This window comes from Anomalospiza imberbis, chromosome 1, assembly GCF_031753505.1.
Source record: "Anomalospiza imberbis isolate Cuckoo-Finch-1a 21T00152 chromosome 1, ASM3175350v1, whole genome shotgun sequence".
Taxonomy (NCBI): Eukaryota; Metazoa; Chordata; class Aves; order Passeriformes; family Viduidae; genus Anomalospiza; species Anomalospiza imberbis.
Genome location: NC_089681.1, coordinates 52451726 through 52472433, shown reverse-complemented (window position 1 = coordinate 52472433; position 20708 = coordinate 52451726). Strand labels below are relative to the sequence as shown.

Here is a 20708-nt window from a genome sequence, read left to right as displayed (position 1 = left end):
CCCCCCAAACTTCACCAATTTAGAATATTCCAGAGAATGTGGGGACCGGCTGGTAAATGTCTTACTGGAGAGCAGCACAAGTGGAAAGGCCTAAATGATCATGGCATTAGGACAGTGCTTCATTGATAAGAGGGATCATAACTGTATCTCTTCCTGGAAGAGTTGACAACTCATGACACACATTCATGGATTGTCACGTAGAACACCTTGGTTTGGAGGAGGAGATAGATTTGCTTCAGCATTTGACTTAGGCTGAGCTTTTGCACCAGAAGCTTTTCATCTGGACTGGGTATCAGTGGCTCATTCACATGCTATACCTGGTAGCAAAGGCTACTACATCTATTGCCTGGTTTAGTCATCTGAATTACATGGTAATTGGGGATTTTTTCAGAATAATGAGGATATAATGGATATTAACCGTGGTATAACTAAGAAAAATTACAGCATTACAGGCAGGAATCTGGTGCTGAGTTGTCCTAGCTTTGAGAGTTGGACACTTGGTCTCCTGGAGACTGAGAAGTTTCAAAGGTCATTCAGCTGGTGATTCCCTTTCCCTTCTGTGTTTTGATCTCTTATTTCAGATCAACTGGATATAAGAATGAGTGAACAGCATCACCTCTGTCTTTTAGACAACCCTGGCCTGCTCAGGGTTAGACATTTTTTTCAGAAACACTTTTTCCAATTGATATTTTCACTGAATATGTATATATATTTTGTGTTACTGGAAAAATAAGCATGAAAGGCCAAATTTTAGTCTAAATGTACCATTTTTAAAGAATATCATTGCGTAGCTTTCTTAGTAATCTTGCAGCTGTAAAGTTGTTAAAACAGGATGCAAACACCATGCAATATCCTGCTGAAGGTAGAAGACACATTACTTCAATGTAGTTGGCTGAATTAATTTCTTCTTGTGCTAAAGCACACAAGAGTCTGGATAGGATAACACTAAGAAGGATACATAATATTCTAAAACCTAGAGTAGAAATATGTAAAATATGTAGACGAGATATTTTTACATATTTCTTGAACAGAAAAGGGTATAACAAGCAATACATTATTCTGTCAAGAATAACAACAGTGCTTTTTTTGCTAAATTACACTCAGAAATAGTGAATGGATGGCTAATTCTGTCTTCCCCTTCCTTCTTGTTTTCTGTTGTCATGGCTTTTGACAGAATTCTTGTTCACAAATGAGGAGTCAGTAGCCTTTTGGTACTAGGCCTGCACTCTGGAAGGCTGTTTTTTCTGAACATGTAGTTTCCACTTCTGAATTAACTACTCTTAAAATTTTTGTGGAATATAACTAAACACATCATTTATGAGGCGGTTTTTTTTTTTCCTCTTCTTTCCAAGTTCAAGCTTATTGTGAATCTCTTTATTGCCCCTCACTTTGGTCTCCAGTATTTTTTTATATAACAGGTAAAACACCAATTCTATACTAATTATTCTCTTTAAATGGAGAAAAGAAAACTGCTGGTTGAAATATGAAATAATAATATGTAACAGCTGTTAGAATTCTACATGTAGAAACCTGATGTATCTATGAAGCAGTATTAAATTTTTTCAAAGGCCTACTTTGGCTAGCATAAAACAATGAAAAATAAATTCTAGAAGGACACGGTTATCATGGGATATATGATTTTTTTAGTTTTGGGTTTTTTTGTGTGTATGTTTCCTTTATAATTTTGTATGGCACACACTGTACATACCTGTCTTAAGGATGAATTAAATTTTTTAGCTGTAAATCAATCTGTCCATTGCTGTGAAAGATGATAAAAATCTTTAAAGATTTGTACAACACCTTTTTTTTTTCTATACATTAAAACTTAAATATTTTTAATAGTTGCTTATGAATGGAGAAGTCAGTCTTACATTTTATCAAGTGCTCTTTTCTTCCTGTCTAAGGGAAGGTGCTTTAAAGTACTTCAAGTGATAAAAAATAAAAGTTAATTTGTTTTTAATACTGTGTATTAATAACTTTGCTTTTTATGTCTTTTCCAAATTGTGTATTATTGCTCTTATTGGGCTGTGAACAACAGCAGAACTTCACAGGTGAAAATCACATTTCTGAATTTTTGTCAGTAGAGACTGTTAGAAAACTTGGTGAGACGTGGTTTTAAAAAAAGCCCAAAGAGCAAAAAGTGTGTATGGACTTTGAACACATGGTGTATTTTCCAGTTTAAGCCTTTTTGTTCAGTGTTTGCTGTTGACCAACTCATCCTTTTAAAGCTAAGAAACTAAAGGGTTTTCTGGATGCTTTATATGAAAAAATACATAAGGAAAGGTTTGAATGGAAATGTAATCTCTGTTAACAGCACTATTTATGTAGCAGTAGAGGGAAAAAAAAGATTTTGAGTACACAGCTCTAGGAATAGAAAGCAGTAAATTTTGGGGTATATATAGTTCAAAAAGAAGTCGTCTGAAATTAATTTTGCAAATCGATTAGACAATTTTGAGAAGCAGTAACAAGCCTAAAATGCTAAAGTTACAATAATTTTGATACTGTGAACTGACCAATGTATCCCAAATACCCAGAAACTTCTATCCCATTTGGTTTGCCAAGAAACTCATCTTTATAGGTGCTTTTTCTGTTGATGGAATTCCATTGATCTTAAATGGGACATTCCATTGTTTTGGACATCTGTGTACAGCTCCTTTTGCAGGAGATCTCTGGAAATACCAGAGGGAGTGCAGAGGATGGGTTAATTTGCTTTTTTGGGTCCTTTGTTGTTGCATCAGTGACAAACTGAAGCTGATTTTATGCTCTGAAACTTTTTCTATATAATTTTGAGTGTCAGAACTAAGGAATATGTATGTTTGGCAAAATAATAATGTAGTGCAGTGCAAATATGTGAAAGCAGTGCAGCTGCTATTTCCTAATCTTTTATCTTGCTAAAATTATATTCAGTCATTTACTCTTGCACCTTAGCTTGATAAGGCACTCATCTCTCCAGACATATATACTAGATAAGTGGATATAAACTCAAAATAGAAATATTGGAATAGTTGCAGTAGGGAATAGTAAAAATGTTGCACCTAGGTTTTGGGGGGTTTAATTCAAAATTCTGAGCTCTTGCAACTGCTTAAATAAATACAGGTTTTCCAGGCAGTGTCTAGCCAAGTTTGCTGGAGGAGGCTTTGATATAAATTGAGGTTCTAAATATTTGACACAGACTTATTGGCAAGGCATTCAGTGACTTCCAGCTAATGAAGGAAGACATTTAAAGCACACAGTTGCTGTTTTCTGTCTTTGTACTGGGAAACTGAGTGCTAGGTGCTCTACAAGAAGTGCAGCAAGCTCAGCCCTCAAGAAAGAAGAAAATGAGCATAATGCACTGAAAATGAGTAAGCAGTTTAACACAAATAAAATCTGATTGACACAATCCCAAAAATAACTGGATAACAGTATTACCTGCTAATGTTGTTATTCTGCTACCAGAATGACTGAGTACATTGGTCCTTCCCATTGAAATGGAAAAGCCTTCAGGCTGTAGAACAGCCTTAAACCACTGTCATACCTCTTCCTATGAATGCCACAGAACTTGTTCCCACCCCAAGATTAAACTTGAAAAAAGCCCAAAAAACCAAAAAGTTGATTTATGGGTTTGTCCTGATATCAGGAGTGTCCTCTTTGCCATTCTTTCCAAGAAGGCCACTAATGGCCGTTGTACATCCTGTGCTCCTGTGTAGAGGACCCTGAGAGTAGGTGTGTTATAGCAGAGCTGCCTCCCTCTTCTCAAGTACATTGACTTTAGAGCTCTGATAATTGCTTGCAGAATTCCCCCTGGGATGGGTCCTATTTACTCTATCTTGCAGGTTTTTTATAGTTACAAATGTAGGTGTAAGTCTTCAGTTGGCCTTTAAAGGCTGTGGCTATAAGGAAAGTTTAGTAAGTGACAAGAGCAATTCTTACAGGAAAATGAGAAGCTGCTCTTAAGGATTCTGGATTTCACTCAGAAAAACCCTCTATCAAGCTTTGGTGAATTTTTTAGTCCTTGACAGTAATTTTTAAGGCTGACAGTGGAATCATATCAGTTCAGAAATAGAAAATATTTGGTGCTTCTTACTCTTCCTGCTTGCTAGGCACCCATGCATTTCACATGCTTCTTGGCCAACCTGCAGATGTGGAGTGCATACCCAGAGTTTTCTGTCAAGGTTATTAGGGAAATCAAATCAGTTTTTCAAAACATTGACTAGTTTGGTAAACAAAAGTTGTAGCTTTTATATGGATTTGCTAAATACAAAGCCTTTGCAGTTTTGTTTTATAATCAAAGTGGGCAGATTGGTTGAGGATGAGGACCAATTAATGCATAACTTGTTAGCTCATTCCCACTATTGTTTCCATGCTATTTCAGGAAGTTGTGTCTGGAGAAACGTCTTTTCTTTTGGAATACATGTTTCTGGCAGGGCTAAAGATGTATCTGTATTCCAAAACCAGGTTGTTTTGGATATAGCTGGGAAGACTTCATTGATACAAGTCTCCCTCACTGGGGTTACTGATGAACCCTCTTGATACAATCTTGTGCAGTGTGCTCTGGGATGACTCTGCTTGAGCAGGGAGGTTGGGCCAGATGACCCACTTTGGTTCCTTCCAACCTGACCTAACCTTTGATTCTAAGATTTATTTTATGCTTAAACTTGAATACCTTTGAAAAATTGTTTAAATACGTGGTCAAAATTTGACAAGGTCAGTTGTAAACTCAAGTGGGAAATGCTTTGTGCCACTGAATTTGATTTTATTAGGCCAATTAAACATTATGTTGTTTTTCTTTTCTCTCATTGCAGCCTGTGCTTTCCGTTACAATGGGCTCTCCTTTGTCTACCTCATCTACCTCCTGCTCATTCCTCTGTTTTCAGAACCCACAAAAGCAACCATGCAAGGTAAGAAGTTCATTGCTTCATTCTTCAGAGTCTGTGGTGCACAGAGTACATGCAAAAACTTTGGTGTGGTAGAAGGTGAAGACCTGAGTGTTTCCTCCTCATTAAGTGATCTGACTTTTAATACATACTGTAAGTTCCCTGACGCCGTCGTTTCATGATATGCTGGCTTTGGTGCCCAAGGACTTCCAACCATGCTTGCCCCAAATTGCATCAAGGCTGTCTGATAGCTCTAGTGGACATTTTATGGCCTTATTTCCTTTGGAATACTGATGTGGTCTGGGTGAAAAATGAGTTTTCAGAACCCTCCCAAAGCCATCCTGTCATAGATTGTGCTCTAGGTCTGAATTGGTAGTTAATGATGGGAATTAAATTTGATACCAGATTTTTCATTCAGTTGTATTGTAGGTCCTTATTTAAACAACTGTCATCCTGGCATTATACTACTGCTTTAGCAAAAATAATTTGAAGGGCTTGCTGTTAGAGATGACAAATAACTGCATCAAACATTCAAGCACTTACGTATCGCATACAGAGTTGTGCCATTCTGCCTTGTCTATAGCAAGAATGTAATACTTCTCAAAGAGGTATTTACATTCTGCTGTAATGGGAGAGGAAAGGGGTTCGCTACAGGCCTACAAATGGTTTATATATTTTAAATTACAAAGCTTTGATTGGTATAAAATCATACAATGCTTAGGGCTGGAAAGGACCTTAAAGATCATATGGTTCCATGGGCAGGGATGTCACTCACTAGATTAGGTTGCTCAACGCCCCATCCAACCTGGCCTTGAGCACTTTCAGGAATGGGATATTCACAACTTCTCTGGACACTCTGTTTCAGTGTTTCACCACCTTCTGAGTAAAGAATCTCTTCCTAATATCTCATCTGAACGTGCCCTCTTTCAGTTTAAAACCACTGCCATTGTCCTGTCACTATCAACCTGCATAAAAAGTCCCTCTCCCTCCTTTTTATAAGCCTTCTTCTGAGTACTGGAAGCCTGCAATGAGTTTTCCCTGGAGCCTTCTCTTCTCCAGTCTGAACAATCCCAGCTCTTCCAGCCTGTCTTTAGGTGTAGGTCAGGTGTTCCTGTTTTGTGGTGGAGATCTGTACCAATTGGGTGGGCTCAGTTTATGTTGTTTGTGTCAGTAGCCAGTGGAACCAGGAAAAACAGACCTGAAAAAAAAATTAAGCAAGCATAAAAAGTGGGAAATCCCACTCTTGGTGAGGCTGTCAGTCATTTTTACAGGGAATATTGCAAGGACAATGTAAGCATAAAGCATCAGTAAATGTCCAGCTGTGAGTTAAGAGTTTCTCTTAAAGGTGCTGAAGGTATGAATTGGGAGGGAAACACTCATTGGGAATTTGGTTGCAGCTGCTGCAATATTTTATTGCAGATAATATGCAATTACCCTATTGGTTTTGTGTGTTTTACTTTTGCTGCCCCTTTTGTGTGTGCTAGGAGAAGTGTTTGACAGGATAAACAGAGCCATTTTCTAGATGCCAAGAGTGAGAGTGGAAAGATATACAAATTCTCTTCTTTTAGAGTATAAAAAAGTCTATTTGATTGGGACTAATTCCTGTGTGACTTAATAGAGTAATCTAGTTTGCATCACTGATGGTAATCTCTCCTCAAAGGAAAATGCTTTCTTAGGACTTTGGATAGTTTCCCCGTATTGTGTATCACAGTGCATTGCACCTTACCTGAATGTCATGTTATGTATGATGTGTTTGTCTGAATTAATTTCTTATATAAATTTAGTATTTCTGAGTGTACCCACTTTGCCCACTGTCCATGTCACATTTCTAAATTGTGTGCATGTGTGTGTAGGTCTATCTTTCTAGAAACTGTTGAGGGTTGTTGTTTTGGGGATTTTTTTTGTGACCAGAAGATGGAAAAGAAAGAGAAAATATTTAAATATTTCAGCTAAAACCAGCCAAACCACCAGTAAATCAGAGTCAAAAAATAAATAAATTAAACTTTACTATAAAAATCCCCAAAACCAAACCAAGTCTATGTTTATGTACTTTGCTTGTATTTTTCCCCTATAACTTCTGTCACTCAGATTTTTTTTTCCTGAAATTCTGTTTGTTTTGATTAGGTTTTTTTAATTATTTTGAACTTTCTGGCTTTCCATTAATTTTTTCTTTCCTCATTATCTCCTGACACATTCAGCTCTTCAGACAAAATCTCTGACCAATTTTACTGTTTCTTGCACTTTCATCTGTTTTCCCAGTTTGTCACCTTGCACTTTACAGTTAGTAAACTTATGAAGCTTCTCTCCACCAAGCTTAAGGGTTCTACAGGACATAGAATTAGAAATTATTCTGAAATTGATGATGTCAGTCTAGATTAACTTAAATTCTGACAGAAACTTAAAAGGTTAGAAACACTAGAGAAACATTATTATACTCCCTCAAATAGTTCAGATGATGTTTAAAGATTAATGAGTAATTTTTTTTTCCTTCTTGTCCCCTTAAATATTCAATCTTATTAAAAAGGGTAATTACTAAGATAAAGTAATATTAATCCTTAAACATGAAGACATATGTCACTGTCTGTGTCTCTGCCTATGTTCCATGTATTAGTTTCAATCCTAACAGAAAGATTTGTCTCCTATACTTCAAAAGAAGTTGGTATTTCACCTGTCAGCATCTTAAAATTAACCTATGGAACATAGACAGGGACATCTGTGTAAGACACATTCATTGCAAATAACATCTTCTTGTCTTCAGGAGTAACTTACAACTTGACCAATTTTTCAAGGGTTGCTAATGGGAACAGTTTTTGAGGCATTTACCTCATTGAATGTGTAGTGAAACCCTGTGATTTCAGCAGTAATTTTTCAATATGAATTATCTCTAAAATCAGTAACTGATTTGCTACCTATTTCTCTGGAGCTGACAAATACACAGTAAATTGTGCAACAGCCTAGTTTCTAATTTATTTGATTGTGAGATTGTTTATATTAGTGATATTTTTTTCCTTTGTGTCTGATGTCTACTGCAGTTATGTCTTCATCCTTAATAAAGGCTTGTACATGCTGTTTTTATAGAAATAATAAAACATGACAACATAGATTGGTCCAGTCTTAGGCAAATGGCTCATTTAGCTGTACTAATACCTCTTTTATGTGTCTTTTTTTTTCCCAGTAAGAGAGGTGAGTTTACATTTAGATAAGTTTTATTTTACCTTATTTAATTTCATATTTTTTGATTAATGAGACTCTGTAGCCAGTCATGATATAAATTTTAAAAAAATGAGGGAGGGAATCAGTTAATTTCACACAGGGACTAAGTTTTGGTCAGTCTGCTTATGTTAGTGGCAAAAAGAATGGGTTTGCTTCTGAATTAATTCACTGCTCAGGATGACAAAACTTGTATCTCTGTTGGAAAAAACGAACTTGTCACAGCACTTAGAGCAATAAAAATGCTGTTTTAAAAATGCGTAAATTGATAAAATGATGAACTATAATTAAAAATGTTAATTCAGCATTATTCTGAGTGTGGCTGAAACAATGGCAAAGAAATGGAACAATGGAATTTGTTTTGCAGATATTAAAGCGTTTGTGATTTGCAATAATCTGCACAGAATTGTATGATACAGAAGGGTTACAGTAACAAATTTCGATCACCAAATATAGCTGAAGGGTTTTCAGGACAGAATTGATCCAAGTGAATATGGGAAAAAACTTTATACCAACATGATTTTGAGTTTTGTGTGAGAACGAATGCCTGTGAGAATGATGTGTGCACTCATCGATTCTACAATGCATCTGTTTTACTAGCAGTCTTTCTACATTCATCTGCACTCAGTTTTTTGAATTTCACACTAAGCACCTAACTTGAGTCATCTGATTCACACTTTAAGCACCTAACTTGAGTCATCTGATTTAGATGTGCAAGGCAGGAATTGGGTAAACCTATATATTTACTGAACAGAAGATGGGTCCTAATGGTAGTCCTCAGAATTGACCATTGAAGCTTCCAGTGAGTCCAAATAGCTTAAATTAGAAGCATAATTTTAGACCTTATCTGGGCTGCAAGGTATTAAGACTTCCGGACAAAATAAGAAGCTTAAGTGAAAATTTTTATGTGATACTCATGAAAGAGAAAAAATATGGTTAACCCCTTAATTGTAAACTCTTGCACTGAAAAAATCACAGTTGAATGGGTTTTAGTAGACAAGAAAAGGGTACTTTCTATATTACTAAATCACCTGCTCTGACAGAGCTTCAGCTTTAGCTTTTCAAAATGTCCTGAGCTACAGAATGAACTGCTGCCCAAGGTGGGTATGCAGAAAGCACCTAAAAATAACCTGAAAAACTCAAACCAAAGAAACCAAATCACCAGTTTTGAGAGTTTAACAAAATTACCCTCTCTCATCAGCCCTGAAAAAGATTCTTAAACTTTTTGATCTTTTCTATTTAAGCCAGTTCTAATAATTTTCTTAACAACAATGTTATTAACAGGATTGGATGGAAACACAAATAATGTAGCTAATTTGGGGCTAAACATTCTGTTTTTTTTTTTTAAATTATCTGCATACAGAAAGCAATTCTAGGTTAGAAATACAGATTTTGATGTTGGGAAGACTCGTTTGCGTAGTTTTTGTTGCTTGCTTTGAACAGAAATTCAATTGAATGTGTATCTTAAGCTTACAAGTCTATTGCTACATCTGTCCAAGGAGATATTTTTAGCTCAAGCGGTTGGAGTTCATGACTCTTTTGCTCATAATGCTTATATCACCCATAATTAGTACATTACTATTGGGGCATCGCAGTTAGACTACTTCAGATAGAGGATCTGCCCACCTGGCTGCACCGTCTGAAGGTGCAGCAAAATAGAGATGCATTTCATGCATCTGAGGTGTGTGATTGAAACCCTAGTCACCCCTGCAAGAGGCAGAACCTGTACCTGTTCACTTATTTCTCATAGTGTTGATGAGCTGTACACTGCATTTTCCTTCTTCAAAAGAGTTTTCAGTCATGTCTGCCAGAATGGACATTGGACATTAACACACCATAGACACAGTAATATGCTGATCTCATTATAAATTAAAATTTATTAATTGGTTGCAAAGAGAAGGGATATGTTTTAAACCATGTTTAAAACATATATTTCAATAAAAAGTCTTCATGGTTTTGGGGAGTACAACTTGAGTTTTGACCTATTCTTTGGTATATTTCTGATACTCTATGGTCAATTTAAATTTAGGTTTATGTGATTAGGAGAAGAGTTTCACCCACTTTTTACCTGCATAACCACAAAGATGATTTGTTACTTTCTTGGGAAATGATTTATTACCTGTTTTCCTAAGGAGATCAATTGAAAGTACTTTGGGCAGTAATAGAAATGCTGATTAAATGGGGTGGGAGAACTCTTAGGAATGTCTTCAAAACGTCTGAGTTTCTTTGTACTAGCCCAAAGCATCAGTATAAAGATAATTTTATAAGTTAGAAAGTGCTGTTGAGCAATAACAAATGGGATTTCTACTGGACTGGGCACATGTTTTCTTATGGAGATGTGCCAGGCTGCTACATAAACATCCTTTGACTTAGAACACTGCATCTCAGCTGTGTTTCTCCACTCCCAACATTATAAGATATTCTCTTGGGAGTGAAGAGTGGAGTGCATTATTCATAATCAGTGGGCCAAGTCCAATAAGAAGTACCTGTTTTTGGAAATTTTAGCAGTGTGAGAGTGAAAATGGAGCCATATCTTTACATTAACCACTTTCACAAATGCTCTTGCATCTTAAGAGCCCGTGAACATTTCTGTTATTGGTACTGTGTGCTTTCTCACTACTTATGACCAAAACATTTTCTTATGAGATGAATTAGAGCCCCCTTCAACAAAGAGAGAGTGAACTCACAAGAAGCATTGGACTGACAGTGTTGGGTACAAGAATCTTATATCTGTCTTAAGTTGTGTGTGATAACAAATACTTATGGCTTTCTCACCGCCTCGTAATGCTGCTCCCAAATGGGAGCTCCACTCTAAGAATGGACACTCCAGTGCCTGAGCTGTTTCACTTTTTGGCTTTCACACACTAGACTGTAAGCAGGGATTCCCAGTAAGAGGTTGATTAGACAACGTGTCACCCATTATCATTGTCATATTTTATATGAGTGCTGGCAATGTTTTTGGATCCAGGTAAGTCAGAAAGTCAGCAGCGTGTTGATTGAAGACTTTAAGCAGAGCCATCAGAGCTGGGGCAAGACTACAGAAGTCAGGAGGACAAAATAACTAGAAAATTTTTTAACTTGCAATTAACTATTTGATTTGGACTTTCTTTTGTGTGTTTATTGATGACATGAGTCTTTGGAAAGATTCAAATATAGAGAAGGGAAGTGAGTCTTGGTAAAAAGGGCAAAAATTCTTCACAGGCTTTTAAAATAAGGTGTTTGGAATTAGACTGGTGTGGGATTTTTTAGATAGAGGTGGAAATCCTAAATTATACAAGAAAAAGCTAATTTAAGGAAGGCTCACACTATCACAAACCGTTTTCATTGTTGAAATGAACACTTTTATAGCTGCATTATATTTTGTATTATTTTATTTATTTTAAAGCAATATATCTGCTGATGTAATAAATAGCATTTGTTTTAGGGAAAGAAAAAATTCAATTTCAGTTGACCTGAAAGTGATCTCTTCAGTTTTTTTTAATATTTCACGTTGATCCTGAGCCTATCCCCTACCCTGGTGATAGTCAGCTTCAGACTAAACATGCCATAATTTAATTAACTTTGTTTAGTTTAACTCTAACTATGACTAAAGAGATAGATCCAAAACCAAGCTTCCTTTTTATCCTAAAGTATAAGTAAATTCAAATTTATTACATAGAAAAGTAATTTAGATGTGCAAATAAGGAATTTTCATTTGTGGCAATTAGTTTGAACATGTTCTTGCTTCCCCCTCCTCCAATTCATTAAGCTACATGCAGCACATAATAATACCAATTTTACTTTATAGAGCTTCTGAAGGTTACTTTTCTAGCTGCCCTTCCTGTTCTACTTTTTAAAAATAATTGAAAATTAGTCAATTTTATTCCTTTCCAGGAAGGATGTGCAAAATAAAACTTTTATTATTGTTGTATTTGGAAGGTGAAATAGTGCAGAAATGGGAATGTAATGGAGAAACAGCATGGTAGATTAGGGGAGTTTGCTGTGAGCTAGCAGTCCTCCTATCTATTGCCACTAAAGTGCAAGTAGAAATTTCTGCCATGAGTTTGAATGAGACAAGCACAGAAAATGCAGTTTAGAACCCAGCTGAGATGTTGAACACTGACAAAAGCACTTTCCTGAATGTGCTCACATTCTCAAATTTGGGATCTGATGTAGGCTTACTGTGGTTGTGAAAGGATTTTAAACACAGAATGACCTCATGTCATGTTTTTAAATTGAGTTAAATAATGAACTTATGAAAATGTGTTGTACAAAATCATATGAAAATAGCAGCATCTTAGAATGTGTAATATGATTGAATGTCCTTCATGTAGACCAGTAATCCTAGTTCTGATTAGTCAGGCAACAGATTATGATGGAAAGAGGGTGTTGCTGGATGTGCCAGGACAGCCAAACATCAAGAATTTGTTCTCTCTTCTTTGTCCTGAAGCATTAATTTCTCCATATTAAATTGCCTTTGTTCTTTGCTCTTTGTTCTTTTTAGTGTGCTATGTATGGAAATTATTAGAGAAGTGTTATGCTTCTATTTTTTTTTTTTTTTTTGTTTCAATGAGCCTTTTTTTTTTCTTTTTTGGTTCGTTGGCATAATTTGGTAATTTTATGTGCATTCCTACAGAACAGGACGCATGACCTTCCATCCAAGGCAGGAACCTACTCCCGTCCTATTTTCCCTGCAGCGGGAATGGACCAGCCCTTGAAGCAGCAAAGTTTTGTTGCAACAATTCTGAGACCTCTTGATTGAGCTCTGTTGAAAGCTGTGTTATACAGAGTTAAAAGGGAATTGAAAATGTTTACAGAGCTGTAGCTTTTTAGCTCTGTCAATGAGCAAGTAGATTGGAGAGAGATTGTAGGGATATTTTTGAATCTGCTTCTACACTAGTGTAATTTAAAAGTCAAAATTACGTTTCAGGAAGAACTTAAGAGGTTGATAAGATCTTGGCCAGATTCAGATAATACTAGAGGAGAAAATCAACATGCAATTCTTATGGTCTATTATAAATTAGAGGATGAATGATCCTAATAACCATACAGCCAAATATTTCCCTGGGGCAAACAACTTCTTAAACAATTACTGACTTGTGAAGAGTCAGTGTTATTTTAAAATTGGGTTTGGAGGGACTATGGACGTCAGAGAGAGTTAGTCATCACTATTCTTATGATCCAAAATTAACAGAAAATAATCTTTAAGGTTTTCTTAACCTGAAGTGCAATGTAAGTTTAGAGAAACTAGATAGTGACTGAAGAGCTCAAGCATTTGGATGTGGTGACATTTTCCTAGTAAAAAAATACAATGGTCTTTCTAGAACTCCCATCTCAAGCACGGGTGGCTTTTAGTAGTGAAGTCCAGACCTAAGTTACTGACTAACAACATTAAGAATAAACAGAGTTTGAAGGGAATGAGTAAAAGGGGAATAATCTTAGAGGTCAGAAGTGGTCAGATGAAATAGAATTTGCCAGAAGTCAAGCTGAGTTAAACACTTCCAAGGAAACTGAAACAAGGAATAAAATAGTGTTTATCTATATGAATATAAAATAATTAAAAGTAAGTATGAAGTAGGAATTAAATATCATATGGGTATGCTCAGAATTTTAGACAGGATTCTGTGCTTCAGTTTTGAATCGGGGAAATGCTATTAAACACGGAGACAAAGGCTAAAGTACCACCTGGGAAAGAGGTTGGAAAAAGAAAACCTACTGTATGTGAAGAAGAAGTCAGACCCAAGGAGTTTAAATGTTAAAGTTTTAAAAACTGCATAATCTCCCTCCTAAATCTGAGTGTGATACCCTAAATTGAAGAATGAAAATATTAGCTCAAATACAGAAAATAAGGGGAAATGCTCTTGCATGTGAACTCCTGTGATATGAACTCCTGTGAACTTATATTTTTTCAAATTTTGGAGTATATTCATAAGAGAAGAATAAATAAATATCTTGAAGCTACTGGAAAAAAGAGATTAAATGAAAATGTCTGTTCTAAAACGGAGTTGTGCTAAGCAACCTAGATAGTACTTTGGTAAGGTCAATTCAGATTGAGTCCCAAGAAGCTGATGCTAATGTACGCAAGTAAGCAAAAAAACAATGCATCTCATATATCTTAAAATAGATTTCCTACTTTTTCAGTCTGCAGAGGAAAATCGTCATTTTGGATTTGGATTTGAGGAGAAGGAGGACTTTTTGGGTTAAATGGGGTTGCTGGCACACCATCTAGAAACCGTGTATTCATGGTGAACCAGAGATAGTTTTCTAGGTTTCAGGCTTCTAATGAACAGAGTGAGCCTAGAGACCCATCTAACTTCAAAGTGGGATATAATGCTTTTATGAACCAGAATATATCCTGTGACGATGGGAAGTAGAATAACCCAGCCGATGCCTCCAAACCCACATTACTGAAATCACTTGCCCAACGTCTCCAGAAAACCTGTATATAAATGGTAAGAGTCAGATGGTTTGTTGAGGTTTTCTGTCCATGTTTTGAGTAGTTTGGGGAGGGTTATTTGTTTTATTTTATATTAGACTGAATTAAGAGTTGCTGACTTGAAACTGTCTGGTGGTTTGGTTATGGAGATGGACAGTGTTGGAAGATTTGGAGCATTACTGTGGTCATCAGAACTGTTCTCAAGTGTTCAGCAGTCAGAACTGTATATTGTCTAGAGGATTATGATTTGGTTTGGAAGACGAAAGGGTAAGAAGAATATAAAACACATTTTGGGCCTCCCTATTCTCATCTCTCATACTCCTGTATGTTAAACAACCAAGTTTATCATGCTTTCTTACGGGAAGGATACAAAAATCCAGTAAGCTATTAGGTACATTTTTTTTATTGTTATGGCTGACCTGTAGGTGAGAGAAATTCCAATAAAATCAGTGTAGTTTTTCAAAAGCACTGCAGCTGTTCCCATTCACTCCAATTCTATTGCCTTGTTTTAAGGCAGTCACACTACAGTGAGTTACATCCTGAATCTACTACAGCGGATGAAGTCTGAAGAAGCATTAAGAAGTGAACCTTGGACTGTATTAGACAGCAAGGCAGGTGATGGCATTAGCTTGACTTCTCATTGCAGTGTCTTGGCACTAGCTTTTTGCTATGAATTACTCTCTGGAAGTACCAGAATTTGTCCACTGAGGTAGACACTATTTCTTTAAAATTCATAAATAATTTATTTTTTTTCTGTGTTTTCTCTTCTCATTCAATCTTATTTCAAATAGGTTCTTGTCAGCAAGAGATCTGCTCCTCAAGTTAAGTGCTAAGCATGGATTTTATTTTCTTTTACTGTGAATACTGTGAATTTCATCCTCACACATGGAAAAGTATGTACTTTTGACAGGAACTTATTATGACAGAAAAGAATACTGCCTTTAGAGCACAGTAATTGGTAGATATTAGGCCTCTTTTATCAGATGTCATAGCTAAACCTGACTTCCTGTGGATGCTCCTGTGTCTATTATGGATTTGAATCCAGAGTTTGCATCCCCAGGAATTTGGGAAGACTAAAGTAGAAATCTAGATTGGTGTTAATTCTTTGCAGATCAGCACTGTACTTTCATGTCACAGTGAGCCTCAGAGACAGTCTCCACTATAAGAATACTTCATCCTTGTATTTTTCTTTCATTCTCTTGAAATCATCTACCTTCCTTTCCACTTGTTAGTTGTGTGATTTAACAGGTCTTTTTTGTTGTCACCTAGTAGACTGATCTGTGCTCCAACTGCTTTGTTCCTTTCACAAGCACAGAACTACCCTTGCTAAGTGGCTGAACAAGAAACTAGGAGGGTGTGACGCATAAACACTGTTTATGAACTGTTTGGTTTTTTTTTTCCCCAAAAGATTCAAGAGTTACAGTAGAACTAGGTAGCAAAGTCTTGATTGTTCACCAGTTGTATTTCTGATTGTTCTTAGAAATCTTTTGGTGCTGCAATGATACAGGCCCTGGCATCTTCAAGCACATCTAGACAAATGTCTATGTAGTTTGTGTAGACGTGGTGCTCCACTCAGCCCAAGGACTTGTCATGCCTTTATGGGTGAAGAACAAACGCTGGACTTGGAACCCATTCCTGAAGACAGGAATATGGAGATGCTGTTATCATGGAATCATTTAAGTTTGAACAAACATTTAAAATCGTCCTGGATCTTAAATAATCTTGCTTCTAGTGCCTGTAGGGCACATCTATCCATCATCTGACTGGAAGGTGCTTCTTTTAATTTCCTTGGTTTTTGCAGTACTGGTCACCAACAGAGGCACAACTGACAAGGAAGGTTTTCAAATCATTGGCAACCGGTAGGTGTAAGAAGAATGTCCCCTCCTCCTGCTATCTCTATTGTCTGAAACATATGCAAGCTGTCTGGAGTTGCAATCACAGGGGCTGAATTGTCAGCAAGAAAACTGCTCATTTATAAACTCTCACAAAGCTTGGATTAAATTTTTCATTAAATGGCTTTTGTCACTACTGTTTATATTTGAATGACAGTAATGTGAGTTGGATTTTTTTCATCAAATAAATAAATAGTGTTCAGCAGGCTGCTCAGGGCTGGGAGGGGGGAGACCATGTGTATGTGGAGCAGAAGGCAGGAACAAGATGTTGATTCATTTCTCTTTCCATGCCAAGAGCAGCACCTAACTGACAGTAGGCAAGAAGTTCTCCATCAAATATTTAGGATGTGGACATTTCAAAGGGCTTTTAAAGGCCCCCACAAATATCACTGATCTGACAGAGGACAAAAGGTTTTGGAAGGTTTTCTTTTTTCTTTCTAATGATTTGTGTGTGAGGGCTTATCCTGCTATTTCAATTGCAGCTCACTGACATTATGTTGAGAGTGAGATGCCACAAATACTTTAAATTGAGTAGGCTTTTTTGTCAACACAGAAGAATAAAATGTGCCTTCATAGAAAGCACCCCTTTTTCAGTTCAAGGATATTTAGCTGGTCATATTTTGCTTACTGCTTTGATTTCTGCAACTTCCGTGGATCTGGTTTATTGCATCTGTCTTAACTAAAGAAATGTTTTCTGGGAAATAAATAGTTCCATTACAAAGATGTATTCTAGTGAGCAGCTGTTTCACTGTAATGGGAGCCTTAATTGAAAGGATTATTGCAGCAAAATGTTTCCTAGTTGTTTGTCTTGGATGATGATCCTTGGAGAAGGATAAGATATAGTAGCAAATTCTAAAGACGAATGATATCTGGTTTGCTTTCTGCTAGATTTTCGGGGTAGCTAAGCCTGAAGATCAGTTCACTCCCCTGGGACCAAATCTGCTGACCTTATTTAGGGAAAACTCCCACTAGCAGTGGGAAATTTGCTTCTGTAAGCAGTGCAGGAAGTGCCCTGTAATATATTAAGAAACCAAGTAGGCCCATAAGAAACCAAACAAAAGGCATTTAAAAGCATTCCCATTACTCTCGGAGAGAAGGAAGAAGAAAATTAATATGCACATGCTCCCTAATTAGCATTTAAACCCTGGTCTTAATGTGATTTAGAGGGAGCTGTGAACTCTTGAAAATGAAGCTGTTGGTGCAGATGCAGAGCTAGGTGTGCAGTTTCTCATTACTCAAATGTTTCTGTTCTGCCTCCAGATGAAGCAGAGAACTTTAAAACACATCCTCCTCCCCACCAGCAGATTTGTTAACATCCTGTTCTAATTCAGAGCAGAGACCTAAATCTAGTTCTCCTGTATCCCAAGTGCTCTTGGCTAATGGCACTGTTTTGTTATCCCTACTCTTCTTCAAACCCCTCTCCCTAAATTTTTGATTATTCTTGCAAAACAGAGCTGCTGCAGTACTTGGTGCCCTCCAAGCATCCCCACAGTCATTGCCTTCATCCAAGGGAGTTTGATAATCTTGAGCTGCTCAAGGTTTACTTGAGTTGTGTGACAGTGTCGTGTAACAGGTTTGTGAATCTTGTGAAATAGTAGCAGCAACTTCATAGATACATAGCTCTTCCCAACCCAATCTCCAATGCCCTAGCTTTCCATTGTTCCTCGTGAAATGTTCATCATCATCATCATTGTTGTCATCATCACCACAGTCAGTACAAAGCCAGTGTCTCTTAAATAGAATAATTTTGTTTTGAAGAAGTTAAAAAACTCATTCAGGTGCAAAATATCAACTTTGAATGTTCGAACCCACAAAGCTTATTTTATTATCTTGTTTTCATATGTAACATGCATGACTCAGTTTGGTGCTGTTTGTCATTGTAAGAAAAACCAGCATGCCTCATTTAGTGGTTTTCTTATTATTATTTCAAATATTATTTAAGTAACAGGGCTTAGTAGAGCTTCAGAAATCCTCACTTTTTCACACTGTTTCAGTATAATCTTGCTTCATATATTGGCCAGGAAAATAAGTTAAATCTCCTCTTCTGAAGTCTCTCAGTAAAAAGAGCTTTTTGCAGAACAAAACCCAGAAAGACAGGGAATGAAATTTTCATCACAGCTGTTCAGTACTTGTCTGGTATATATTCTATACATTTGCGCAGAAGAACAAAATTAACAAGTGAAAAAAAAATCAGATTCAGTAAGTTTGATAAGCAAAACCATTTAAGAACTGAGAAAACTGTTTTTAGCATTTTATTGCTATTTTCATTCAGTTTATGAAAAAAGATTTATTGTAGAAAGCAAGAAGTGGGAATCACATAGATTTCATTGTGTTAAGCTAGGGGAATAAAAAACCTTGAAAATGAGCGAAAGGGCAAAGGATATCATAGAAATTTTTGGCCAAAAACTTCATTTTTCTTTATAATAAACGATGTTAGGAGTATTTTTATAAGTGGTTTGGGCTTTTTTAGGGGGAGTACTTGTGAAGAGGAATTTTCTGCCGTTCATTCTGATAATGTAATATGATTATTGAAAGAAGACTCTAAATAAATTTATGCCTACTCTGATTGTTTTTCCCTTTTTATTGAGGGAGATATGAAAGAAGATGCAGCAAAAAATAGTGGAGTAATTCAAGTCGCACACAGAATGGTCTCATGTAAATGAATCTGTAAAATAAACGGCTACAACACACAATCCTTCAATTTTTACTTCATTTAAAAAACTCGGTCCTTTTTAAAAACAATGAATGGGTCTGCAAAGAAACGTAAGATTAGTTAAACTTACCTTTTAAATCCTTTCTTTGTTAATTCATAAAATTCTGTGGCAAAGCTGCTGAGGTCATTGCCTTCCCCTGTCTCACACAGGGCTCTAACAAATTCTGAGCCTGTTCTTTAATTGATCTTTCTGGGTGCCCTGTGATTAAATTCTGGGAAATTACTGAACTATGAGTCACGTCATAAAAACTAATTAGTGGTTGGTTGACAGTTTGTCTCGCAGCTGAAGCCTCCAAGTTTCTCTTAATACCACATCAATATATAGGTTATTGCTGGCAAATGGCTTAAGTTTATTTTGTAGAAGAATGTTGTACAAAGTCACAAAGTTTATGTTGGATAGTGCTGCCACTAAAACAGCTTTGTTTGAATGGGGCATACTGTCCCTCTTGGCATCATTTCACTGGCCCTAATGTATTGAAGCATTGGGGTTAGTGGGGAAAACAAACGTTTGAAATGAAGACTTTTTAAAAAGAAATAATTTGATATTGAGTTTTGGTGTTGATGCAGCTTTGTCCTTCAGCAGCTGCCTTTTGCCAGGATCACAAGCAAGGTAGAGGAATTACTTCTGCAAGGTGGCACTGTTGTGTGCTCGTTCAGTGCAGTCCCTTTTTCATTCTCCTCTCCATGAGGAAAAATGACAGGAGACACACTGGACTGATCCTTTGGGATCAGGTTCTGGTACACAGCAAGGGGAACTCCAAGCTGGGGAAGGAGGCCTCTTATCCTGGATGGGTCTTTGACTTTTAGGTTAATGATACTGTGGTCCAATAGGTTTGAGTATTGCCTGGCCTGATACTGCAGATGGTATCCCAGTATTAGCACTTTAGTGGGGTGACCTTGCTGTGTTGTGTATCTTTCAACAAAGAAACAGGGCTAGAGAGTTTGCAGTGGGAAGCAACTTCAAAACTGAAGAAATAGCAAAAATTTACAGGTGAAGGGGGTGGGCAATTGAAGACTTCATTTCCCCCCCCCCTCCAGAAAGTGAGTGCTGTACTTAAATAATTGCTAGTAGCGTATTCCTGAGCACAGCACCTTTCTAAAGGAACATTTAAAAAAATTCCCTCTGAAAAAAAAAAAAAAGCAAAGAACGTCTGCATTTGAGGATTTAGTTTTAAATATAGTAGATTTTAAATAATACTATATGTAAACATAACAATATAATTTATACATAAATTATTAATGTACAGATCAATATTTTTATGATAAAATTGCAGAATCCTCAGTTCACACACAGTGCTGTAAAAGCCAGTGTTCTAGGAGAGTTTGTCCATTATTGTTACTAGAGCAAGTCCAGTTCAGAAAGACAAGGGGCTGTGATGGCAATGAGTTATGTAAGCATAAAGCTGATCATATGTCACATAATGCCTCCCATCATGTAAGTTTATAACACAGAACAAAACCTTTTTTTAAAGTGCTTTCATTTGAAATAGATGTGCTTCATGTTATTTTTCACGTTGGCCATGAGAAAATAATGTGACTGACTTTGCAGCTTTTCTCTGAAATTTAGCTATACAGTTCTTTGCAATACAGAGGATATTGATATAAATAATATAAATTTTAGC

The 20708-nt window shown here is 36.5% G+C and overlaps 1 protein-coding gene across 12 annotated transcripts in view; it reads left to right on the top strand.

The window, feature by feature from the left end:
* PIEZO2 (piezo type mechanosensitive ion channel component 2) overlaps positions 1-20708 on the top strand; it is a 287266-nt gene that overhangs the window by 45777 nt on the left and 220781 nt on the right. For all 12 annotated transcript variants that reach the window (XM_068192503.1, XM_068192518.1, XM_068192513.1 and 9 more), the window contains exon 2: positions 4785-4880. In XM_068192503.1, the coding sequence (XP_068048604.1) occupies positions 4785-4880 (96 nt within the window). The remainder of the gene's footprint in view (positions 1-4784; positions 4881-20708) is intronic.